Source organism: Mya arenaria, chromosome 16, assembly GCF_026914265.1.
Source record: "Mya arenaria isolate MELC-2E11 chromosome 16, ASM2691426v1".
NCBI lineage: Eukaryota > Metazoa > Mollusca > Bivalvia > Myida > Myidae > Mya > Mya arenaria.
In genome coordinates this window covers 45,544,324-45,564,708 of record NC_069137.1, presented here as the reverse complement: position 1 = coordinate 45,564,708, position 20,385 = coordinate 45,544,324, and the positions used below count along the sequence as shown (strand labels likewise).

At 35.4% G+C, this 20,385-nt stretch overlaps 1 protein-coding gene across 1 annotated transcript; it reads right to left on the bottom strand.

Annotated features, from left to right (window-relative positions):
- Positions 1-472: 472 nt before the first annotated feature.
- LOC128221278 (inositol 2-dehydrogenase-like) lies at positions 473-10,464 on the bottom strand. Its single transcript, XM_052929832.1, has 9 exons — positions 10,428-10,464; positions 9,310-9,377; positions 8,303-8,462; positions 7,378-7,448; positions 3,452-3,560; positions 3,056-3,183; positions 2,210-2,433; positions 1,183-1,348; positions 473-582 (listed from the first exon to the last, which is right to left on the bottom strand). Exons 2-9 carry the CDS (start codon positions 9,353-9,355, stop codon positions 473-475), a joined length of 1,014 nt encoding a protein of 337 aa, XP_052785792.1. The 5' UTR covers positions 9,356-9,377; positions 10,428-10,464.
- Between the last annotated feature and the right edge of the window lie 9,921 nt (positions 10,465-20,385).

Here is a 20,385-nt window from a genome sequence, read left to right as displayed (position 1 = left end):
TACCGATGCGGTTTAAAACGATATGTATATATACATAAATAAGATGGTCCGAAAGACCTACGGATGTTCATCCCGCTATGGTGATGTGTTTTGTTCGGGTATTGGTCTTGCCCTGTAGTATCTATTGTGTATTCAAATTTTCTTGATATAATGCAGTAATGTAATAGTTAGATTTCCTGAAGTCATATTTAAATAATTAAGAATAGGCGGTGAGGGCGTAGCAAACGAGCCCTTCTTAATAATTTCGATTACATCAGGTCATCTAACTGTCATACAAATATAACCACATTGGCCGGCACATTGTCAGGGAGTGTGTATCGGATGAGTGGCTGCTGACGGACCTTAAACAATTTTTCATTGCCTATCTGCATTATCATGGTTAAAAATGTAGCAAGTATTTCTAATATTCTAATATTCGTAAATTGTATGTTTAATTAGAATGTACTATACATGAAATCCTAATTCATAGATATTAATCCGTGTACGGTACGGCTGTTTTCGTCCTAAGTGACTCATAACACAGGTCAGCCAGACGCATGGCCTGTAAAGTATCTCTCCTCGTGACTCGCAACTCATCCTTTTCTGAAACAGGGGAAGGAACTGTGTGATAAAAGTATGTTGTCATGTGATACACGAGAATGAAGGAAAGTATTAATTACTGGTTCCATAACACTTACTTAGGTTACACTCTACTATTTCATACTTTTATGTTGAGTTACACAATTTAAGCCCTGCTTTTTGTTCGTATTTCACCTTTTTTCCTGAAGGGAATCGAAATAATACCTTTTTAATTGTTATAAGCTATGTTAAAACGTTACAAACTTGTGGTTTATACTGTGTAATTTTCAAATGTAGTTTCTTGCATACAACCCTAGCGTATTAAGGGGAGGCGTTAATTGACCAAATGAAGTTTAATGTCTATATAATAAATATGAATACATCAGATTGCTTCATTTTAAACTAAAACTGCCACACTCTCCTGGGAGAAGATCCCCCCACGCCAAAATAAAACAAAAACAAAAAAACTTAGCCACATTTTTCTTCCCCTCTTACGTTAAATATTGGATTTGATCCTGTCTAATACAATTTAAAATGTATGGATGATACATATTTGAATACTTTACTTAGAAGACAAGGTTCACATTAACTGCTGAAATTTATCCGTCGATGGACTCTCTTTACCTTCAAGTACGTCAAGGAAGTGTTCCAGCTCGTTGGCGTACGCCTCCGGGTACCTGCGCATGAAGTTGGCCTCAGGAGCCGATTGTAACATACCTCGGTTCGTACCGCTAACCACGTGGTTAGCTCCCCTGTTTTCAACGGAGAGCTGCATCTTTTCACAAAGTACCTAAAGAACAGATGGAGAAATAATGTATCGGGACTAAAAGGAAAAGGCCCCCCGCAACAACCCATACGGTTCACATGTTTATGGGACTACTGTTTTGCAGGTAAGATGTACATTTAAAGGATGTTGAGCTCGAAGAAATCAGAAAATCGCGTCACACTTTACTCGTATCAGGCACGTGCATGTCGGTATGAAATACCAAAATTTCAAAGATCGAAAAACCATTGAAAATCAACACGAAAAAAACCTTATGATTTGACATCGTCACATTCCGTAAAAGTGAAATACCCAAATGTAAACAGATATTGTTAGATACATATTAATATATTTTGAATTGTAAAACGCGTTTCAATTTAACAAAGAGTCAGATTTTAAATACGATAAAAGTTAAAGATATGATAACACAACAGATGATTCCCCATGTTTCACGACACATAAATAAGTATTGTTGTTAATTGATCACTTTAAGCGATAGCAAATGAACAACTTTTATCGTTACTAGTTACTATGTTGTACCGTCACAACATAATTTTATCTTGTAGCATCGTTTTCAAAGCATACCATGATTAATTAATATAAGTATATATATTATCTTGAAAAGTTGTCACCATGGTTAAGTTTAGTCTGTACGTTTAATTCATTTGATTGGTTAATATCAATAATTGAATGCACTTTTGACCAATCAATGTTCTTATTTTTATGTAAGCTGTCGTTGCGTCTAATTGTTTACATAAGTATTACACTGTAATATGCTATTCCCATTCAAACAATTGCACTCTAAAGCCCTTTCCCATATTTGAAATAAAGACACCTCCACATGTTTACTTATACAATACTGAAAGAGTGAATTATATGTTTTTATACCTCCAGCCGTTGATCATAGCCAAAGGGACACCATCTCCCGTTGTCTATCACAGAAATGGCGCCGTTTTCATACGTTACTACAACAACCACTTGATCATTGTCGCTTGCCCCCTTTAGCTCATCTTTGTGGGCGTGGCCTTGTGCAAAGACGCTTGTCGGTCGGCTTCCTATGATCCAGCCTCCCATGTCAAGGTCATGGATGGTCGAGTCCCGGAAAATTCCGCCTAAAAATTCAATCGTGTGGAGAAACGTGCGTACATATGAATATAAGGAAAAACGCATGTCTTTCGCAAAACCCTCAAAATGTTCTTGATCTGCAATCGCTTAACATACTTGTACATCATTTACAACGTACACGGTATTGGTCATTTTAACAATGTTTTTTGAAGAACATCTGTCAACTGTCACCTAGATAGTGGTGTCTGATGTGTTTTTTCCCAGAGGAAACTCCTGTTATAATATACTAATATTGAGGACAAAAACAGCTATACATATTAATGAGATTACTGATTGCATATGCACATATGAAGTTTGTATTGTAAGCTGAGTTTGTGCTTATATAAAGTATTCTTAACGATTCGACAGATCCAGCCCGCACTGTTTAGGTGTTTAAGTGTTTAGTGCAAATGTCTTTATATTAGCCATTAAGCATTCATGAGGACTTTGACTCTCGGTCCAGCCGATCCCAAGTAAAATATTTGCCCTTCGTGAACAAAACGCTTGTAAGATCCCCGCATAATGCTCCCGCACCCGGGGACATCCTAGGTGAGGAGGCCTATTTCCCCCGCTATCCCCGGTATACCCCAGGACCTTGGGACGTGGCTACATGGCTGGTGCATAGCTCACCTGACGTTTTGACGTATTCTATAGGTGGGTGGCTAAAATCACGACTGGTAGATTTTACAATGCGCACCGGTCCTGTACTTCCTGTGAGAATTTGTTGATAGATCGAGAAATGACTGGGGTCGAATCGCCTAAAGCGAAAAAAAAATTGTTATTCAAAAGGTACAATGTGTTCCTAAGTCCTCGGTAAACACCAATAAATATTGATAATTGTATTCGAATTGTAGTGTGGTTGTATACTCACCTATAGAAACCACAACATAAGGTGTTTTTTTTTTCTGCTCACTAAGACCGTAACATGCCCAGTTGGACACAATACTCACTCATGGAAGGCACACAGACTTGGTTTGTTTCTCTGTTTAGCAAGATAGTAATTTACTGGGTAGACGGTTTACTCACCTATGGAAGGCACAAAAGAGTGGTTTATTTTTTTGTTCAGCTAAGTCATAACATGCCCGGGTGGACTGTATACTCGTGGTCAGCGGCTTCTCGCAAAACACGGCCTTCCCTAAAATATACTAGCAAACATAATGTGTTCTGATGGCTATCCATAAAAGAGTTTTGTGTTTATGTTAATGTTAAAACATCCACCATCCGAATTATTGAAATTGTACTCGAGTACGAGTCGTTTGTTTATTTTTGTCGAAGGTTGTGGATGAAGTAATCATTTTGAGCCATACTATCATGGACAACGTTCAATAACTTACTAGCTTATGAGCGAAAGGCGTTGTTATTTATTCACACGTTAGTTATTGCTTCAATTCTTGTTATCGTTCCGCTATTTGATTTATTTTGTAGATTTAATCAAAGAAAACACCATCCAACTTTTGAGAGACCTGCCAAGTAGCCGAATGCTTAACGAATTCAGTGTTTGGAGGCATAATGTCATGGCATTACATACGCTAGAAGCGCAACGGCTCCAGTATAAATAATGTCGTTCGGTCATACAGTTGACTCATTGTTGAACGCGAAGCAATTCTATGTGGTTACAGTTTTATTATACTAGAAATAATGTTCAGGGTGGTGTGTAAGTTTACTAGCACTCTGGCAATGCCGATTTGCCGATAAGATTGTTAGTCATATTAGATTTTCGTTGCATTTTGGGACTATTAATCATTATCCGATTAGGCGATTTCTGTCTTAGTTTTTATGGACAGTGTCAAGTCGGTTCATTTAATAATGATTATATTATGATTATTCGGAAATACATGTTGTCTTGCAGCGCTATATGTTGTTTAGGTGTTTGACTTTTGTGTTTATATACAGGACATATGATAACATTTAATGCTACTGGACCTTTTCTTGTAGTTTCGGTGTTCGGATTGAGTGTTGTGTGTTTAAACATGAACATTGTCAAGGCTTGCTTACTGGGCTTGTCTCTGTAGTTTCAGACTTTGTTTTGAGCTACGTGTGTTTAAACATGAACATTGTCAAGGCTTGCTTACTGAGCTTGTCCCTGTAGTTTCAGACTTTGTATTGAGCTACGTGTGTTTAAACATGAACATTGTCAAGACTTGCTTACTGGGCTTGTCTCTGTAGTTTCAGACTTTGTATTAAGCTAAGTGTGTTTAAACATGAACATTGTCAAGGCTTGCTTACTGAGCTTGTCTCTGTAGTTTTAAACTTTGTATTGAGCTACGTGTGTTTAAACATGAACATTGTCAAGGCTTGCTTACTGAGCTTGTCTCTGTAGTTTTAGACTTTGTATTGAGCTACGTGTGTTTAAACATGAACATTGTCAAGGCTTGCTTACTGGGCTTGTCTCTGTAGTTTTAGACTTTGTATTGAGCTACGTGTGTTTAAACATGAACATTGTCAAGGCTTGCTTACTGGGCTTGTCTCTGTAGTTTTAGACTTTGTATTGAGCTACGTGTGTTTAAACATGAACATTGTCAAGGCTTGCTTACTGGGCTTGTCTCTGTAGTTTTAGACTTTGTATTGAGCTACGTGTGTTTAAACATGAACATTGTCAAGGCTTGCTTACTGGGCTTGTCTCTGTAGTTTTAGACTTTGTATTGAGCTACGTGTGTTTAAACATGAACATTGTCAAGGCTTGCTTACTGAGCTTGTCTCTGTAGTTTTAGACTTTGTATTCAGCTACGTGTGTTTAAACATGAACATTGTCAAGGTTTGCTTACTGAGCTTGTCTCTGTAGTTTCAGACTTTGTATTAAGCTACGTGTGTTTAAACATGAACATTGTCAAGGCTTGCTTACTGGGCTTGTCGTTGTAGTTTCAGACTTTGTATTAAGCTACGTGTGTTTAAACATGAACATTTTCAAGGCTTGCTTACTGGGCTTGTCTGTAGTTTCAGACTTTGTATTAGCTACGTGTGTTTAAACATGAACATTGTCAAGGCTTGCTTACTGAGCTTGTCCCTGTAGTTTCAGACTTTGTATTGAGCTACGTGTGTTTAAACATGAACATTGTCAAGGCTTGCTTACTGAGCTTGTCTCTGTAGTTTTAGACTTTGTATTGAGCTACGTGTGTTTAAACATGAGCATTGTCAAGGCTTGCTTACTGGCTTGTCTCTGTAGTTTTAGACTTTGTATTGAGCTACGTGTGTTTAAACATGAACATTGTCAAGGCTTGCTTACTGAGCTTGTCTCTGTAGTTTTAGACTTTGTATTGAGCTACGTGTGTTTAAACATGAACATTGTCAAGGCTTGCTTACTGGGCTTGTCTCTGTAGTTTTAGACTTTGTATTGAGCTACGTGTGTTTAAACATGAACATTGTCAAGGCTTGCTTACTGGGCTTGTCTCTGTAGTTTCAGACTTTGTATTGAGCTACGTGTGTTTAAACATGAACATTGTCAAGGCTTGCTTACTGAGCTTTCTCTGTAGTTTTAGACTTTGTATTGCTACGTGTGTTTAAACATGAACATTGTCAAGGTTGCTTACTGAGCTTGTCTCTGTAGTTTCAGACTTTGTATTAGCTACGTGTGTTTAAACATGAACATTGTCAAGGCTTGCTTACTGGGCTTGTCTTGTAGTTTCAGACTTTGTATTAAGCTACGTGTGTTTAAACATGAACATTTTCAAGGCTTGCTTACTGAGCTTGTCTCTGTAGTTTCAGACTTTGTATTGAGCTACGTGTGTTTAAACATGAACATTGTCAAGGCTTGCTTACTGGGCTTGTCTGTAGTTTCAGACTTTGTATTAGCTACGTGTGTTTAAACATGAGCATTGTCAAGGCTTGCTTACTGAGCTTGTCTCTGTAGTTTTAGACTTTGTATTAAGCTACGTGTGTTTAAACATGAACATTGTCAAGGCTTGCTTACTGAGCTTGTCTCTGTAGTTTCAGACTTTGTATTAAGCTACGTGTGTTTAAACATGAACATTGTCAAGGCTTGCTTACTGAGCTTGTCTCTGTAGTTTCAGACTTTGTATTAAGCTACGTGTGTTTAAACATGAACATTGTCAAGGCTTGCTTACTGAGCTTGTCTCTGTAGTTTCAGACATTGTATTGAGCTACTTGTGTTTAAACACGAACATTGTCAAGGCTTGCTTACTGAGCTTGTCTCTGTAGTTTCAGACATTGTATTGAGCTACTTGTGTTTAAACACGAACATTGTCAAGGCTTGCTTACTGAGCTTGTCTCTGTAGTTTTAGACATTGTATTGAGCTACTTGTGTTTAAACACGAACATTGTCAAGGCTTGCTTACTGAGCTTGTCTCTGTAGTTTTAGACATTGTATTGAGCTACGTGTGTTTAAACACGAACATTGTCAAGGCTTACTTACTGAGCTTGTCTCTGTAGTCTCAGACTTTGTATTGAGCTACGTGTGTTTAAACATGAACTTGTGTGCTTAAACCTGAACATTTTCAAGGCTTGCTTACTGAGCTTGTCTCTGAAGTTTCAGACTTTGTATTGAGCTACGTGTGTTTAAACATGAACATTGTCAAGGCTTGCTTACTGGGCTTGTCTCTGTAGTTTCAAACTTTGTATTGAGCTACGTGTGTTTAAACACGAACATTGTCAAGGCTTGCTTTCTGGGCTTTTCTGTGTAGTTTTAGTTTTTGTATTAGGCTATGTGTTTGCAAAGATGATAATTGTTAAGGCGTTCTTACTTGCTTATCCCTGTACATTCACTTACATAATTATGTTCGCTTGTGTTCAATAAAAACTATGAAATTGGTAATGCTTTGGCTGCTTGGTTGGTATCTTTACTTACCAATAGATCAGTTTAATGCTTGGGTCATAGTTAAGTCTTGCCCGTTGAGTTTGTCCATCTACGTTTAAATGGTATGTACTTTGTGTAAGCAAGACATTGATGCTTTTTTAACAGGCAATTGGTAGCCTTCTAGAGTATTGTTGTATTTTACCTGCATGAAGAGATCTGGTAATGAGATCCTCGTGGGTGGATGATGGGGATACAATCAGCACTGCTTCTACACTGATAACAACCATAACACTTTTCAAATTTCTTCAAATAGACGTTACGTTAAGATAACTTCACTAACAAATTTAAACAAGAAAACAATATCACTTTTGTTTGTTAACAGTATATTTGGTTCCAATAACTGATAACTTGATAATGTTTCAGTAAAGCATACGTTTATTTCTCATTTTGTTTTAAGATGATACAATTTTATTTGTCTTAAGTACTTCCTTCTCCTTTTAGATAATTAGAGGCAAACATGATTTTTCCCCCTTGATTTCATAAAAGACAATAATCAAACGTTTAACACTTTCTGCATTAAATGGGCAATGAAGACATAATCATATTACAAATTTATGATCCAACAGGTGTTATTTCACCATTTAAATACTACATAAAACAATTCGTTAAAGATGTAGAGTCGATTTTATGATTCGTATAAGATATCAACACATTATTATTTTTTTTTATACACGGAATTAAAATGGTCGAATTTCTTTTCGGGTACTTAATTTCTGCACTGCATGTACCGCGGGAAATGGCATGCTTTGTCAGTTTTTGGTGATCGGCACATCATAAGCTAAAGTCTTATTGGTGACAAAAGCATGGGATAAAAATACTGTGACACTCGTGTATGTATAATTGCCAAATTTATTCCACTCGCCCAACTCATATATACCCAATTTCACCAAAAGCTCGCTTACTTACACATTTAATGGACTCGTTAAATAGAGGTGCATAATATATGTCGACTCGTTTTTGATCACACATATATATATATAAATCAATAGTAATGTGCTGACGATTAATTTTGACTAAAACGGACATTTAACAAATTATTCATCAAATTTATCTCACGAACTACCGACTTTGGGTCCTCGATGGCCACTTGAGCATTAGCAGGCGTCTCGCAGCGCGTGTCAAGGTTGTATGATGACGTCAGAGCACGTGCCTCTTCAACGTTCTCACGAACGATCCATCTGAGAGAGGCACGTGGCGATCGCAGAATATTCCGTACGTGCTCTAATCCTGACAACGGAAATGGGTTTGCATTGATATGTTGATTATCATTTCATGAAACATGTTTATAGTTATATATGAAACAAAAAAACGCGGAACTAAGCATAAAAGTGTTGTAATGTTTTTAGTTCATAATGATGTCTTGTAGCTATATTTTGAATATAGGATCACGCTCGATTCCGTTATTTGAATATAACTCAGCACTTGTGTCAACTTTAATCCTGTTCGAGGTCAGAATGAGAACCTTTTCCGTGATGGGCGGACACATATATCACTGGACAACTGACACCCTGGTAGGGTTTAAACTCTCAACCTCCACGGTTACTCTTTCCATCTTACCTTTCATTAGTTGAAAAGAGCAATAATTAATTAATCAGCCTTAATAAAGCAGAAAAGTGTTTAAATGTAAAAAACAGCCGTTGTATATGTGACAACAGTCCGTTTACAAAATAGATAAATCTGTCATAAAGGGTTCAAACATATTTAAAAGACTTTTCTACGACGTCCTTAAATCTTTGTTGACGTTACTTCATACTTTGATAATACACTGAATTATACAAATTCTCTGTGTTTAACAAAATGCATTTTGGAAATGTTTTTATTAATAGCAATTATTAACTCAAACTTTCAGAATTGTAAACATCCTATTGCTATGTGCATTGTTTATTGACACAGGCTTTTGTACTGCCGCTTTTGCCATTCAAACTTAAAACATCTTGAAGACGAGTATTATATGAATATGGATCCACTGTAAATTATAGCCCAAAAAGGAACAACATGATTATCAGTGTAAGCTGACGTATATTAACACACATTTGACACCTGCTTTACAAATCATACAAACAAACACGCTCACCCATTTTGCCCATACCAAATACTGCCAGGCCAATTTTTGAGGTCATTTTTCTGGATATAATTCTGATTCTGAAAACATTTGAATAGCACAATGTACTAAGAATTAAATAATGATGTAAAATCGAGCTTACAAGAGTGTTTTACAAATGTTTTAAATGTGTATGTATACCCTTACAAAAAAAGGTTTGAAGCGACTAACAACCTTTATCTTTTAAGTGGTCAACATTATATTGTGTAAACTATATATGTCACAATAATATAAAACGCTTCACGTGTTTTTATACCAATAACTGCTGACTGCTTATTCACTGAAATAAATGAATTGGAAAAATGCAAAATACTGCCTTCTCATTAAACAAACAGAAAGGTTGACCACAAATACATTAAGGCAGTTTCTTGTTTAAAGGCCTAGTTTAAGCCTTCTGTAAGTGACCCCCCCCCCCCCCCCGCCACAAAAACAAACGACGTGTATTTGTACACAACCTTTGTTAATTGATCTTAATCTTCTTGCTTAATTGTCTTATCAGATCTCCAAACTATCCTGCTGTGCAGTTGGGGATGTTTGTTATGAAAAAAGACCCTAAATGGCCCTGAGCCAATTAACGAATACACAGGAAATTGACCTCTACTGTGACACCAGTGCAATTAGCAGGAGATGCACAGCAGGGGATTATCATGCCAAACATTCCTTAAACTAGGCCTTTAACATCAGTTGTGAATTGATTTTTTAAACCAAACTTTTAAAGTGATTATTTTATAAGGAGCAATGTCATTTATTAAAGCAGGTTTAGCAATGCGTTATCTCTTTCGCCCTGACCTAACGTTTATGTTGAATGTTTAAACATCTTCAAGTTCTGAATTGAAGATCAACGAAGGTCAATATTTGTGTACTCTGTGTGAACTAAAGTAGATAAGACAACCATATTAATACCGGCTAAACATTTTACTTAAGTCAATACCATGATGAAATAAAATTATACTACTGACTGGATTATTTTAATATACATCAACAGAAAACAAACACTTCTTAATAAATAAATGCTGCTCGCTTTAATTATTTAAAAGCATCAAATAGGATTGTTTGAAATAACCTTTAAATGATCTTAAACTTTAACTTACTTTTAGAGCAGTGGTGTCCTCAGTATTCCTTTCAAATGAAAATGTAGATAGTGTAGGAAGGCCAAGACAAACTATACTCTAGATTCCCATGTATTTAAAGTTAGTGAAGGATATTGTTGTAGTTCACTTATCATTTTTATTATAGTATTTTGCTCCACAATGACTCAATTACTATTTGATGTATTGCCTTTCATACGATGTAAAATAGTTCATTTTTTATTTAAGAAGAATATTGTTAAGACGTTAAATGTCTTCTAAAAGGTCCAAAGAAGTTAATGAACATTTTACGAAAATTTCTTAATTTTTGAAGATTTTGAATGTCTTTCAAACAGTCCCAAGTAGTAAATTAAAAAAAATATGACGATATTTTTTTATCAACGTGATGTGTTCCGAACGGTCCCAAATGGTGAATTAGCAGTCTATAAACATATTCTTAGATTGTTGAATATCTTCCAGAAAGTACCCATATCCGCTTTGTATATATATGCATGTCTAAATGGAGAATCTATCATCAACAATCAACAAAACAAATTGTTTTCTTATATTGTTTTCAAATATATTTTAAAATCACTGTTTGGCTGAGGATTGATATAAATAACATTTGGTTTATAATAAAATTCGATAAAAAAGAATGATTGAGGCGAGCCAGAAAAACTAAACTGTTTGTGTGCCTTAACTTATAAATGTCTTATCATTTAATGTCATATACTGGTGCCCTAAATTAAAGACATCATGATAATACGGCAAGCAAGACTAACAGGTTTATCAACGAATTTATCAGAGTTCAAATACGAATATTACAATAAGAACTGAAGGGACAAAATTTAAAAAAAAATAACCCTGCTTAGAGTCCTAGAGTCCGAATGACAATGAACTAGAGACAAAAAACGTATAAGGGGTGTCAAATAAATTACCTGATCACAAATAGAATAGCATTTATAATAACATTACTGAGAACTACATGGGCAAACCAAGTAGAGCAAAATTCAATATATAACCCTGTTATGACACCGAACGACAATACAATGGAGCCAAAAATGTATTAACACCACATGCACACAATTAATACACAAACAACAAAAATACCACAGATGCATCAAAATAGCTTTTTTCACTCTGTTTTCGTAAGTAAAACACAGACCACGAGAAAACTTCCCGCCTAAAACAGTTCCCGCCGCTAAAGGAGAAGAAGAACAAATTTTGAAGCGCTATTAATACTTCTTACCTACAAAACATGGGATAACTGTCTTGAGACCGCAAGTGTAACACGAGTTCACTTAAACACGAGTTTATAGGGGACTCACATAGTATGTATGGCCAATTACTCGCACTAAGCCACGTTTTAAAGATGTATGCAATCTCGAATTGAAATAGATCAGCAGCGTTGTGTTCACTGCAGTATTTCTTAAATGTTTGCCACGTTCAGCATTCAACTGAAAAGAGATACTAATCTCCTAACGTATAACATCTTATACATAAACGGTCTTTGCTTGGTATGTGTGTCCATCTTCCCGTCTCATATGTACAACATTGGTACACAATCAACGTGACATGTCAAATATGTAAATTTGACCCAAATTAGGATAATGCTTACATAACATATTGTTTTTTGTTTTTGTTTTTTTTTTCATTTTAGAAAATTGTTAATTACAACATTTAGTTTATTTATATTATCAGTGTGCATTGTATGTCATTCTCCATATAGTATTTGCATTATATTTCATTCTCGTAAATTGGAAATTCATTGCAAAAGGACCAAACACGAATGAATACACAATTCTTCATTTGAACGGTTGGAATTCATATACGAACAACAACAACAACATTATGCACTGATTTTATCTTGGATTGTATATAACTACTGACGTAGTTGTCCACTATAAAGGCGCACACTTATAGTCGATCCATTTTGATTTCAATGCATTATCATGTTTAACTCACTCAACCTTTATGACCAAATAAAAAATGCACATGGTTTAGATACACACAACATATCTAAACCATTATTCAAACAATTGTTTTAACTAATAGGTTCGTGGCCACCATGTTCCCAGCTAAAAAAACACACACAAAAATCACTAAGAGGTTGTTGTTGTTTTTTATCTTAATTTTTTATTTTTTTATTTTATAATTTTTTATTTGATCAATATATAATCAAAGAGGTTAAATACGGTAATGCATTAAAATGATATAAACAATCATTTGGCCTCTTCCTAGTATATTGTTCGCCATTTAGTCGATGTCACTGTTGTCCTTTCACACAAACCTGCAAATAAACCACGTTACAATCAACACTCAGCCACTCGTCCATGTACGCGCCTAGATAGCTTTTACACATTTTTTTCTTGAATTGCGGTAAATATGGGTAACTCTTTAGCATTCTTATTCTCATTTTTAGCAAGTCGATTTCGTGTGACGTCATCGAGAGTGGAGAACTGGTCTGTGTTTTTGTCTCCACTTACAGGAACTTCTAACTCAGAATCATTACTACTCGTTGTGATGTCAGCAAAAATGATGGAGGTGCTAAGTGTCGTGGTGGTTGTTGTGGTAGAGTTAGCTTTTTCGTGGTTTATGAGGCCGAACCCTCCATCCAGCTGTCCTCCATTGTCGGCATTAGTTTGCATGGAATCCGTTTTCGTCTGTATAAAGGACGACGATGTTCCTGTCGCTGTTAATATACAAAACTGCAGTTGATGAACGTGAAAAGGGGCGCGATTAGGTCAGCGGGGGACGTAGATGGTGGTTAATTTTGACTAATTTACTTGTGCATTACTTTGTTTTCTATTATTCATGTTTTGAAACGAACAGGACTCGAAAAAATGGCAATACATGAGTAACCAATGTTTCGTTTATTGATGATGATGATGATGGTGATGATGATAATGATTGTGATGATAAATTTTATTATTATTATCATTATGTTTTTACTAGGAGTTACAAACCGGCAATGTCCGGAATCGTTGGTGATGTGGTTGTCACTCCTTTACGTAGCAACAAGTGGCGAGGTATTATTCGGTTGTTAGGTCCCGGTTTCGGGTTGTCCTCCTCTTGGGGCCATTTGGTACTGAATTTGGCTGAGGATAATAAATATAGCATTAACAATAAATATATGTCAGAATGTGATGCGCTTTAGATACTGGTCATAAAACATGGCGGATTCGAGTTGTTGCATGATTAATGGTCCAAATTGAATGTAATTTCCAAAGCGATCGCCCCTGACAACAAAAGTTACCTCTGCCACCAAGAACGACAATAGTGAGTTTTCATACTCATTTTTTCGAACAATAGTGAAGTGTTAAGCATGTAGGTATGCAAAACGTTGTTTAGGGTCCATTTTAAAAATATCTTATTATTATTTTTAGTTTTAAATAAAAGAAAAATATGAATGACGTTACTTGGATTTGATAATAATCACATGACGATATTTTATAGAACACAAATCACACCAATTAGCGGTTAACAGTGTATCGGGCACCCGAAATTAATATTCAAATATTCCGGAGAGACTTCCCTGGTTGCTTACTGTTATGTAACCAACACTTCCTCTTTGCAACAAGTACCGTACTAATGCGTCAATTTAAGATTTAAGATTCAATCTTAAAATATATTTATCAACAAAATCAGCGTTGTAGAACATGGCTAGTTATGTGTTGTTTTTTTTATATCAAACATAATGCTTTGAATATAATTCCTAAATTAGAAATGTAGCCAAAAATGAAGTAAATCAAAACTTACCCTTCCTTATTTATCGGTCAAATGGCAAAAGCTATTGACTGATGATTTGTGTGGGAATGTATATGAAGAATTCCGCATTAACGGATTAGGAACAAGGTTATGGAGAACATATGACAGGCTCTTCTACCACACAAAGTATTTAAGAGAATTACCAATGCCTATCTCAGTATCAACTCATTTTACCAAATAACCGCATAGGAGGAGTTTTTTTTATTCTGCATTACTTGTTTCAATATCTCGTTATTTTAATAAAAGCAGGTGGTCAATATTTAATCCAAAGAACTAAAACTTCAATTGAAATTTCAAGTTTAATTTATTATTTTTGTTCCAGATTTTGTTGTTTTTATAGATTGTTGAGCAATGGCGTTCATCAACATCAAGTGGAAAGTACGCTTCGCTATTTAAAAGTACATTTAAAAACATACCTTTCTGTTTTGAAACATCAACTGATCATTCGTGCTTCACTTACCGTTCGTTTACTTGGTACAGCTATTAATGTGTTAGTTTTTTTGTTCTTTTGTTTGTGTATGTGTTGTTTATACGTACGTGTGTGCCTGCGTGCGCGCGTTCGTGTGCGTGTGGTTTATAGTCGTTGATGATATCATTGATATTGAGGTATGATATGACTGATGATGTTTATCGTGGTATTGGTGTAAGGGATTTTAGGACGTTCAAACAAAGGACCATCATTCTTTACCCATAAATTTGATGAGATCATCGTCTAGACGCTGTAAAAGTTCTGGTCTTCCGTCCCGTTTACCTTTTTCGTTCAGACAACATTCTGTGTGATAAAATATAAAAACAATATAATAAAACTCAACCCTGCTAAACATACGGTACTTCGGTGAATTTAAGACTTGGTCATGTTAGCCCAATGTGTCAAACGATGTTTAATTTACCATATATAAAAACTCTGCAAAAAATGTCACTTATTAAAAGTATTACATGTACTTAACATATTCTAAACATTTCGCCCCATTAAATCTCAGTACCAGGTAAATATTAACATGTTAGGTTTATATATATGTACATGTATTTCCAACATAAGTAATAGTAGTGTATAGTCAATATTTACTAACCAATCAACTTATATCTGCTTTCATTTTTCAAGTCAAAATTTACCCCATACTACACCCATCTTATGGCGTGCGACCACAGTCCATTAGTGTAAGTCGCCAGTATGGCATACCTAAAATTGGACGAGCTCCGGACACTAGAAACTTCTCAAATGTCCCTTTATCGTCCTCAAGTACTGCAGGTGAACCGCCTTCTTCAGAACAGTACTCCTAAAACAAAAATCATATCGGATATTCGGGCTTATTTCTTGTATATCCCGTTTGTCTCCGGGCAAAACGTGAAGGTGATATCTTCAGACCAGAACTCCTGAAAACAAACAAATTATCATTTCAGAAGTATTAATGGCATATCGACCTCAGCCAGTAGTGGGGATCCGCTATATTTAAGACAGTCATTCTGCAACCAAACAATGAAATGTAAGAGATTTAGGGTATATTTTCTTGAACGTCCTGTCAACCTCTAAAGGTGATTCGATTTCTTCATTGATGTCAGATTTCTTGGATATCTGGTCGTTTTCGGCAAATCCGATTTCTTCCAGACAAATATTCTTAAAACATACTATCTATACATAGCTTTGTTCAAAAAGTTATATGCAAAACAGTCATGAAAAACAGAAACATTATTCATCTTGAACTTGTTTAAATAATCTTCTAAGTCACTTTACTCCTATCTCTATAAAGTGTATGTGTACTGGTTTGTTTGTAGTTTTTTTGTAGTTGTTACATGTTTCTGGTTTGTGATTGTTTGTTTTTTCGTTATATGTCTTTGGCGTCGACCCTGTGCCATTAAACGGGGTTAATGTCTAAACTTTCGAATACAGGGCTTGTTTTTGTAGTTTTTTTATAAATATTGGATCAGATTTTTATGAATTTAGTCTTAAAACTCTAAATAAGCAAAACATAAAATCATTTTAACTCTTAATCAGTAGTACACAGTATACAAATTAGTCAGAGCCAGATGTTCGTAGTATCTGATATTCTCACAAAATGATTAAGTTTTTGCATAATTGATTATGCTATTTGATGTTCGATAAACTGAACTAACCGTTATGTTGGTGAAATGCACGGGATGTGGAATGAAGAGATAGCATCGATCTCCATGTTGCATCCAGTCCGAGGGACAAGGGATTTTCGGCTGAGCATCTGCGCTAACATCTGGTAATTTAAGCCCTGTTTGATGTCGCGAGGGGCCGTCTTTTTTAGCACCCGGTTGGCCCCGTGGAAATGGAGATGGCCGTAGTGCCATGGGAACAGGTCGTGTGGTAATTGGCCCTTTAAACGTTGCTGTTTTCGATTTGGTATCGTCTGCTATGTCCTCCGGAACAGTGTTGCGTTTTGGGAGTCCTGTTTGTATTCCGAAATGATCGATATCAGGGAAACCGTCTTCTTTGACACCGCGAAGGCCTTGTTGTAAATTAGTTCTTGGTTTGTTTATTTGCTGTTTTTTACGATCACCTCGTCGGCCATGTCCGTCAACGCCTTCAGGGGAGTTGAAAACTGAAACAAATGGCACGTGACTTTCGAAATCGAAACACCTCGGCTATTATCCAACTGACCTCCGAAACTTATTAGGTCTCTGAAAATATCAATCACCTCGAACGTGTTGTTTGCGCTTTCAAACGTCAAGGGCTATATTTGTTTTAGGGAGGAGAATTTAAGACCTTGTACCGGTCCTATGGCCATATTCAATAAGCATCTTAGTAACAATTTTCAACTTACTTGAAAAAAATAAAAAAAATCTTATCTGGGAATTATTAAAACGAACAATAAAAATAAGCATGGGAATAGTCTGAACAATATATGCCTATGAATAAATATGATGAAATGTAGCGAATATGTAAAATATTCGATTTAAAAAATGACAAAATTCTCACTAAGTTTAAAATATTCACTAAATGCTTTTACTAAATATAATGTTCAATTTTCTCCAAAGCGTTATTAACACACGAATCAAAATTGTTCGTTTCAGTACATGTTTTACGTTATTGAAAGGGTCTACTTAGCATTCCGAAAATTTAGTTAAAGGCCTAGTTTAACCTTCTACAAGTGACCCCCCCCCCCCGCCCCAAAAAACGAACAAATACCGTGTATTAGTACACAACCTCTGTTAATTCATCTTAATCATATTGCCTAATTGGCTTATCAGATCTCCAATCTTAGTATCCTGCTGTGCAGTATTCGATGTTTTATTATATAAATGGACTCTAAATGGCCCTGACCCAATAATAAATACACAGGAAATTGGCCCCAACTGTGACACCAGTGCGATTAGCAGGATATGCACAGCAGGGGAATATCATGCCAAACATTCCTTAAACTAGGCCTTTAAACGCTGCCGGCCTCATCAAATTTCCGTACATCTGAAAGCATTGTACGAGGTATATTCCGGAACATGCCGGATATGGCCGAATTGTTACGGTTGGTGTTTTGGGGTTATTACTCACTGCCACCAAAGTGCAGTTGTTATTTCGTGACTCTTTCATATAGCGTAATTGTTCATGATGAATGAGATATAGGGTTAAATAGAGTCGTTATATACTCGGTCATCATCGGCAAGCTTTGGGATATACTTGTGAAAACGCTTCAAAATACATGTTTACGAACATTTAATGACGTTGCCAGCGATTTGCTCAATTATCATTACGCTTAATAGACCCATTCGATAGCTATACAATCTACCCGAAATTAATGCTTTTTATACGTGTCTCTATTACGATTTGGAAACACTTGAAATAAAATTAACATTAAATCATAAACAGCTTGACAGCTTGACACTCTTCTACATAAAACATTGAATATCCCTTGACGGCTGAAAACGTTCCAATTGTGTAAACGTATGGTACGTGATTTTTTCAGTTACAATTAAAAAGAATATATCAAAACTTAGAAACTACCTAAGACGTGTATTCATAAAACACATTAAGTCGCCTCCAAACCTATTTCCTAAAATTTAAGAAGCGATATTTGAAGAAAAGAATAAGTGTTGGTAATATTGAGTTTTTTATTCATTTAAATCACTCATGATTTTCAGATATAAATTATGTATAATAGCATATCACCAGTGCGATATATAACTTAGAAAAATTACTTTAAAGTAAAGTAAATGAATTGTTTTTAATAATACTGGCAGTGTGTTCAAATTGTGGCTGTTTATCGCCCTCCAGGATGATTTATTTGAATAGTGCATTTAAGTTTATTTTTTTAAAGCAAGTTTATGATTAATTCCTGTGTTAGTTATGTCAGTGTTTACACAATAGAAGGTATTCAAATCAAGTGTGTACACAGAAAAGGGAAATAAACCTCTGTGTTGTGCTTGACAGTTTGGATCAATACCCTACTTAGTAATTCCCTTGCAGTGCAGAGAAGATGACGACGATAGCCGGATTTTAGCTAATTACATCATTCGTCATTTGTCATTTTGTGTTTGTCTTATTGTCGCACAAATGCATCTTTATGAATAAAAAATTGTTTAAATTTAATCGAAAAACATAATCGAGAATGGAAATACAGTCACGTGATTTAGATCTCAAGCACGTGATTAAAGTAACCGTAGTTAATATCATATACAGTAAAGGGACGTAACCGGTTCATAGAATTAACGTTTTGCCTTTGTATCAAAGTCATATTGGAAGAAAATCAACAATATGGAGCCTTGAATGATTGAAAGAAAACACACGCTTATCAACTTTGCTACAGGAATTCATACTTAGGTGAAGGATATTATACTTTGTTTGAAAACATTGGTAGCATCACATGATATTGCAATCAACCAATCACGCTACAGCCTTTTCTTAAATAGCGTTAGTAACAAATTTTAAATTTGTTGACAATATTTGCGGTATTTACAACATTTGTGGAATGGATCCTGTCGTCAGATCTTAGTTTAAACGCTCGTAAAGTTTGCCACACAATATTTGGTTACAAACAAAATTTCGTAAATGAGCGCATTTTACATACCATGAAAAAGTCTATTTAAAGATCATAATAAATCAGTTCATGTTACCAACTCAATACCCTTACCACGCATAGCCGAATAGCTTGTACCTACCAGTGAAAAAGAGGCTAACCCCGATGATCGCGATCAGAAATGACGCAATGACGAAACACACGAACCATCTAACAAGTTTCCCTTCAGTGACGTCCAACATGTGACGTCATCAGTGTATGGAGGTGGTGGAACAGGAGTTGAGGGGACGGATACCACGATGCCATCAGGGGGGAAAGAGGCTTTGAGGAATAAAAACAGTATAAAAGTACATATGCGTAAGTCATTCGTTATATATATTGTAATACAAATGGAATAAATATGACTTGTTGTTTATTTATAAAAATGCTTATCTGAGTCTGTGTCTATGAGGACATGAGACTGTTCGTAATCACAGCCCCAGAATTCAGCGCAATACTTTCGTTTTAAAATGCCATTTCGAAAAAAGGAATCATCACTGAGCTCATATTAAAATCATGCATACAAAAAGAGAAGTTTCAATTTTTTGTAATAAACCTTGCATAGGAAATCAAAACAGCCAAATGAAAAGAACGCGATATAGGTTGACGCTATAAGGTAAAAGAAAAAAAACATTCGTTTTTAAAGTGACACTCTTATTCAAAATCAATACATACACATGTATTACAAACATCAATTTAGACTGATAAACTTTTAACTGCTTACTAAATAATGTATTTTTGGATAATATTAATTACGGATAACAATTTTGTAACCGTGTATTTAATAGCAGAACGCGCAATAATATTAAATGATTGGTGAATGCTAAAATATTAACTGTGGTCTACTTAAGTTTCATAAGGTAGAAATACCGTGTTTTATGCTCATTTCTCTCAAATGAAACTCGTTATCCTTCATAAGACCATTGTTTTCGACATGTATTTATATTTTTAAGAATATTAAAACAATATTATCAAATGTCGTAAATATTATCTGGGAGTAAGAGTGCATCTTTAATATTAGTGCATTATCAGTTTAACTCAAAGAAAATTAGCGCTATTTTAACGCGTTTTGTGGCCACGTAGCTATTTATTTAAAAAAAGTCATGTAGTGTGTTTGCACCTGAATCAAAATCTTTTTTATGTTTTTCGTCATTTATAGTCAAATGAGGAAAACATGATAATCCTTTTAAAAATGTTTATCA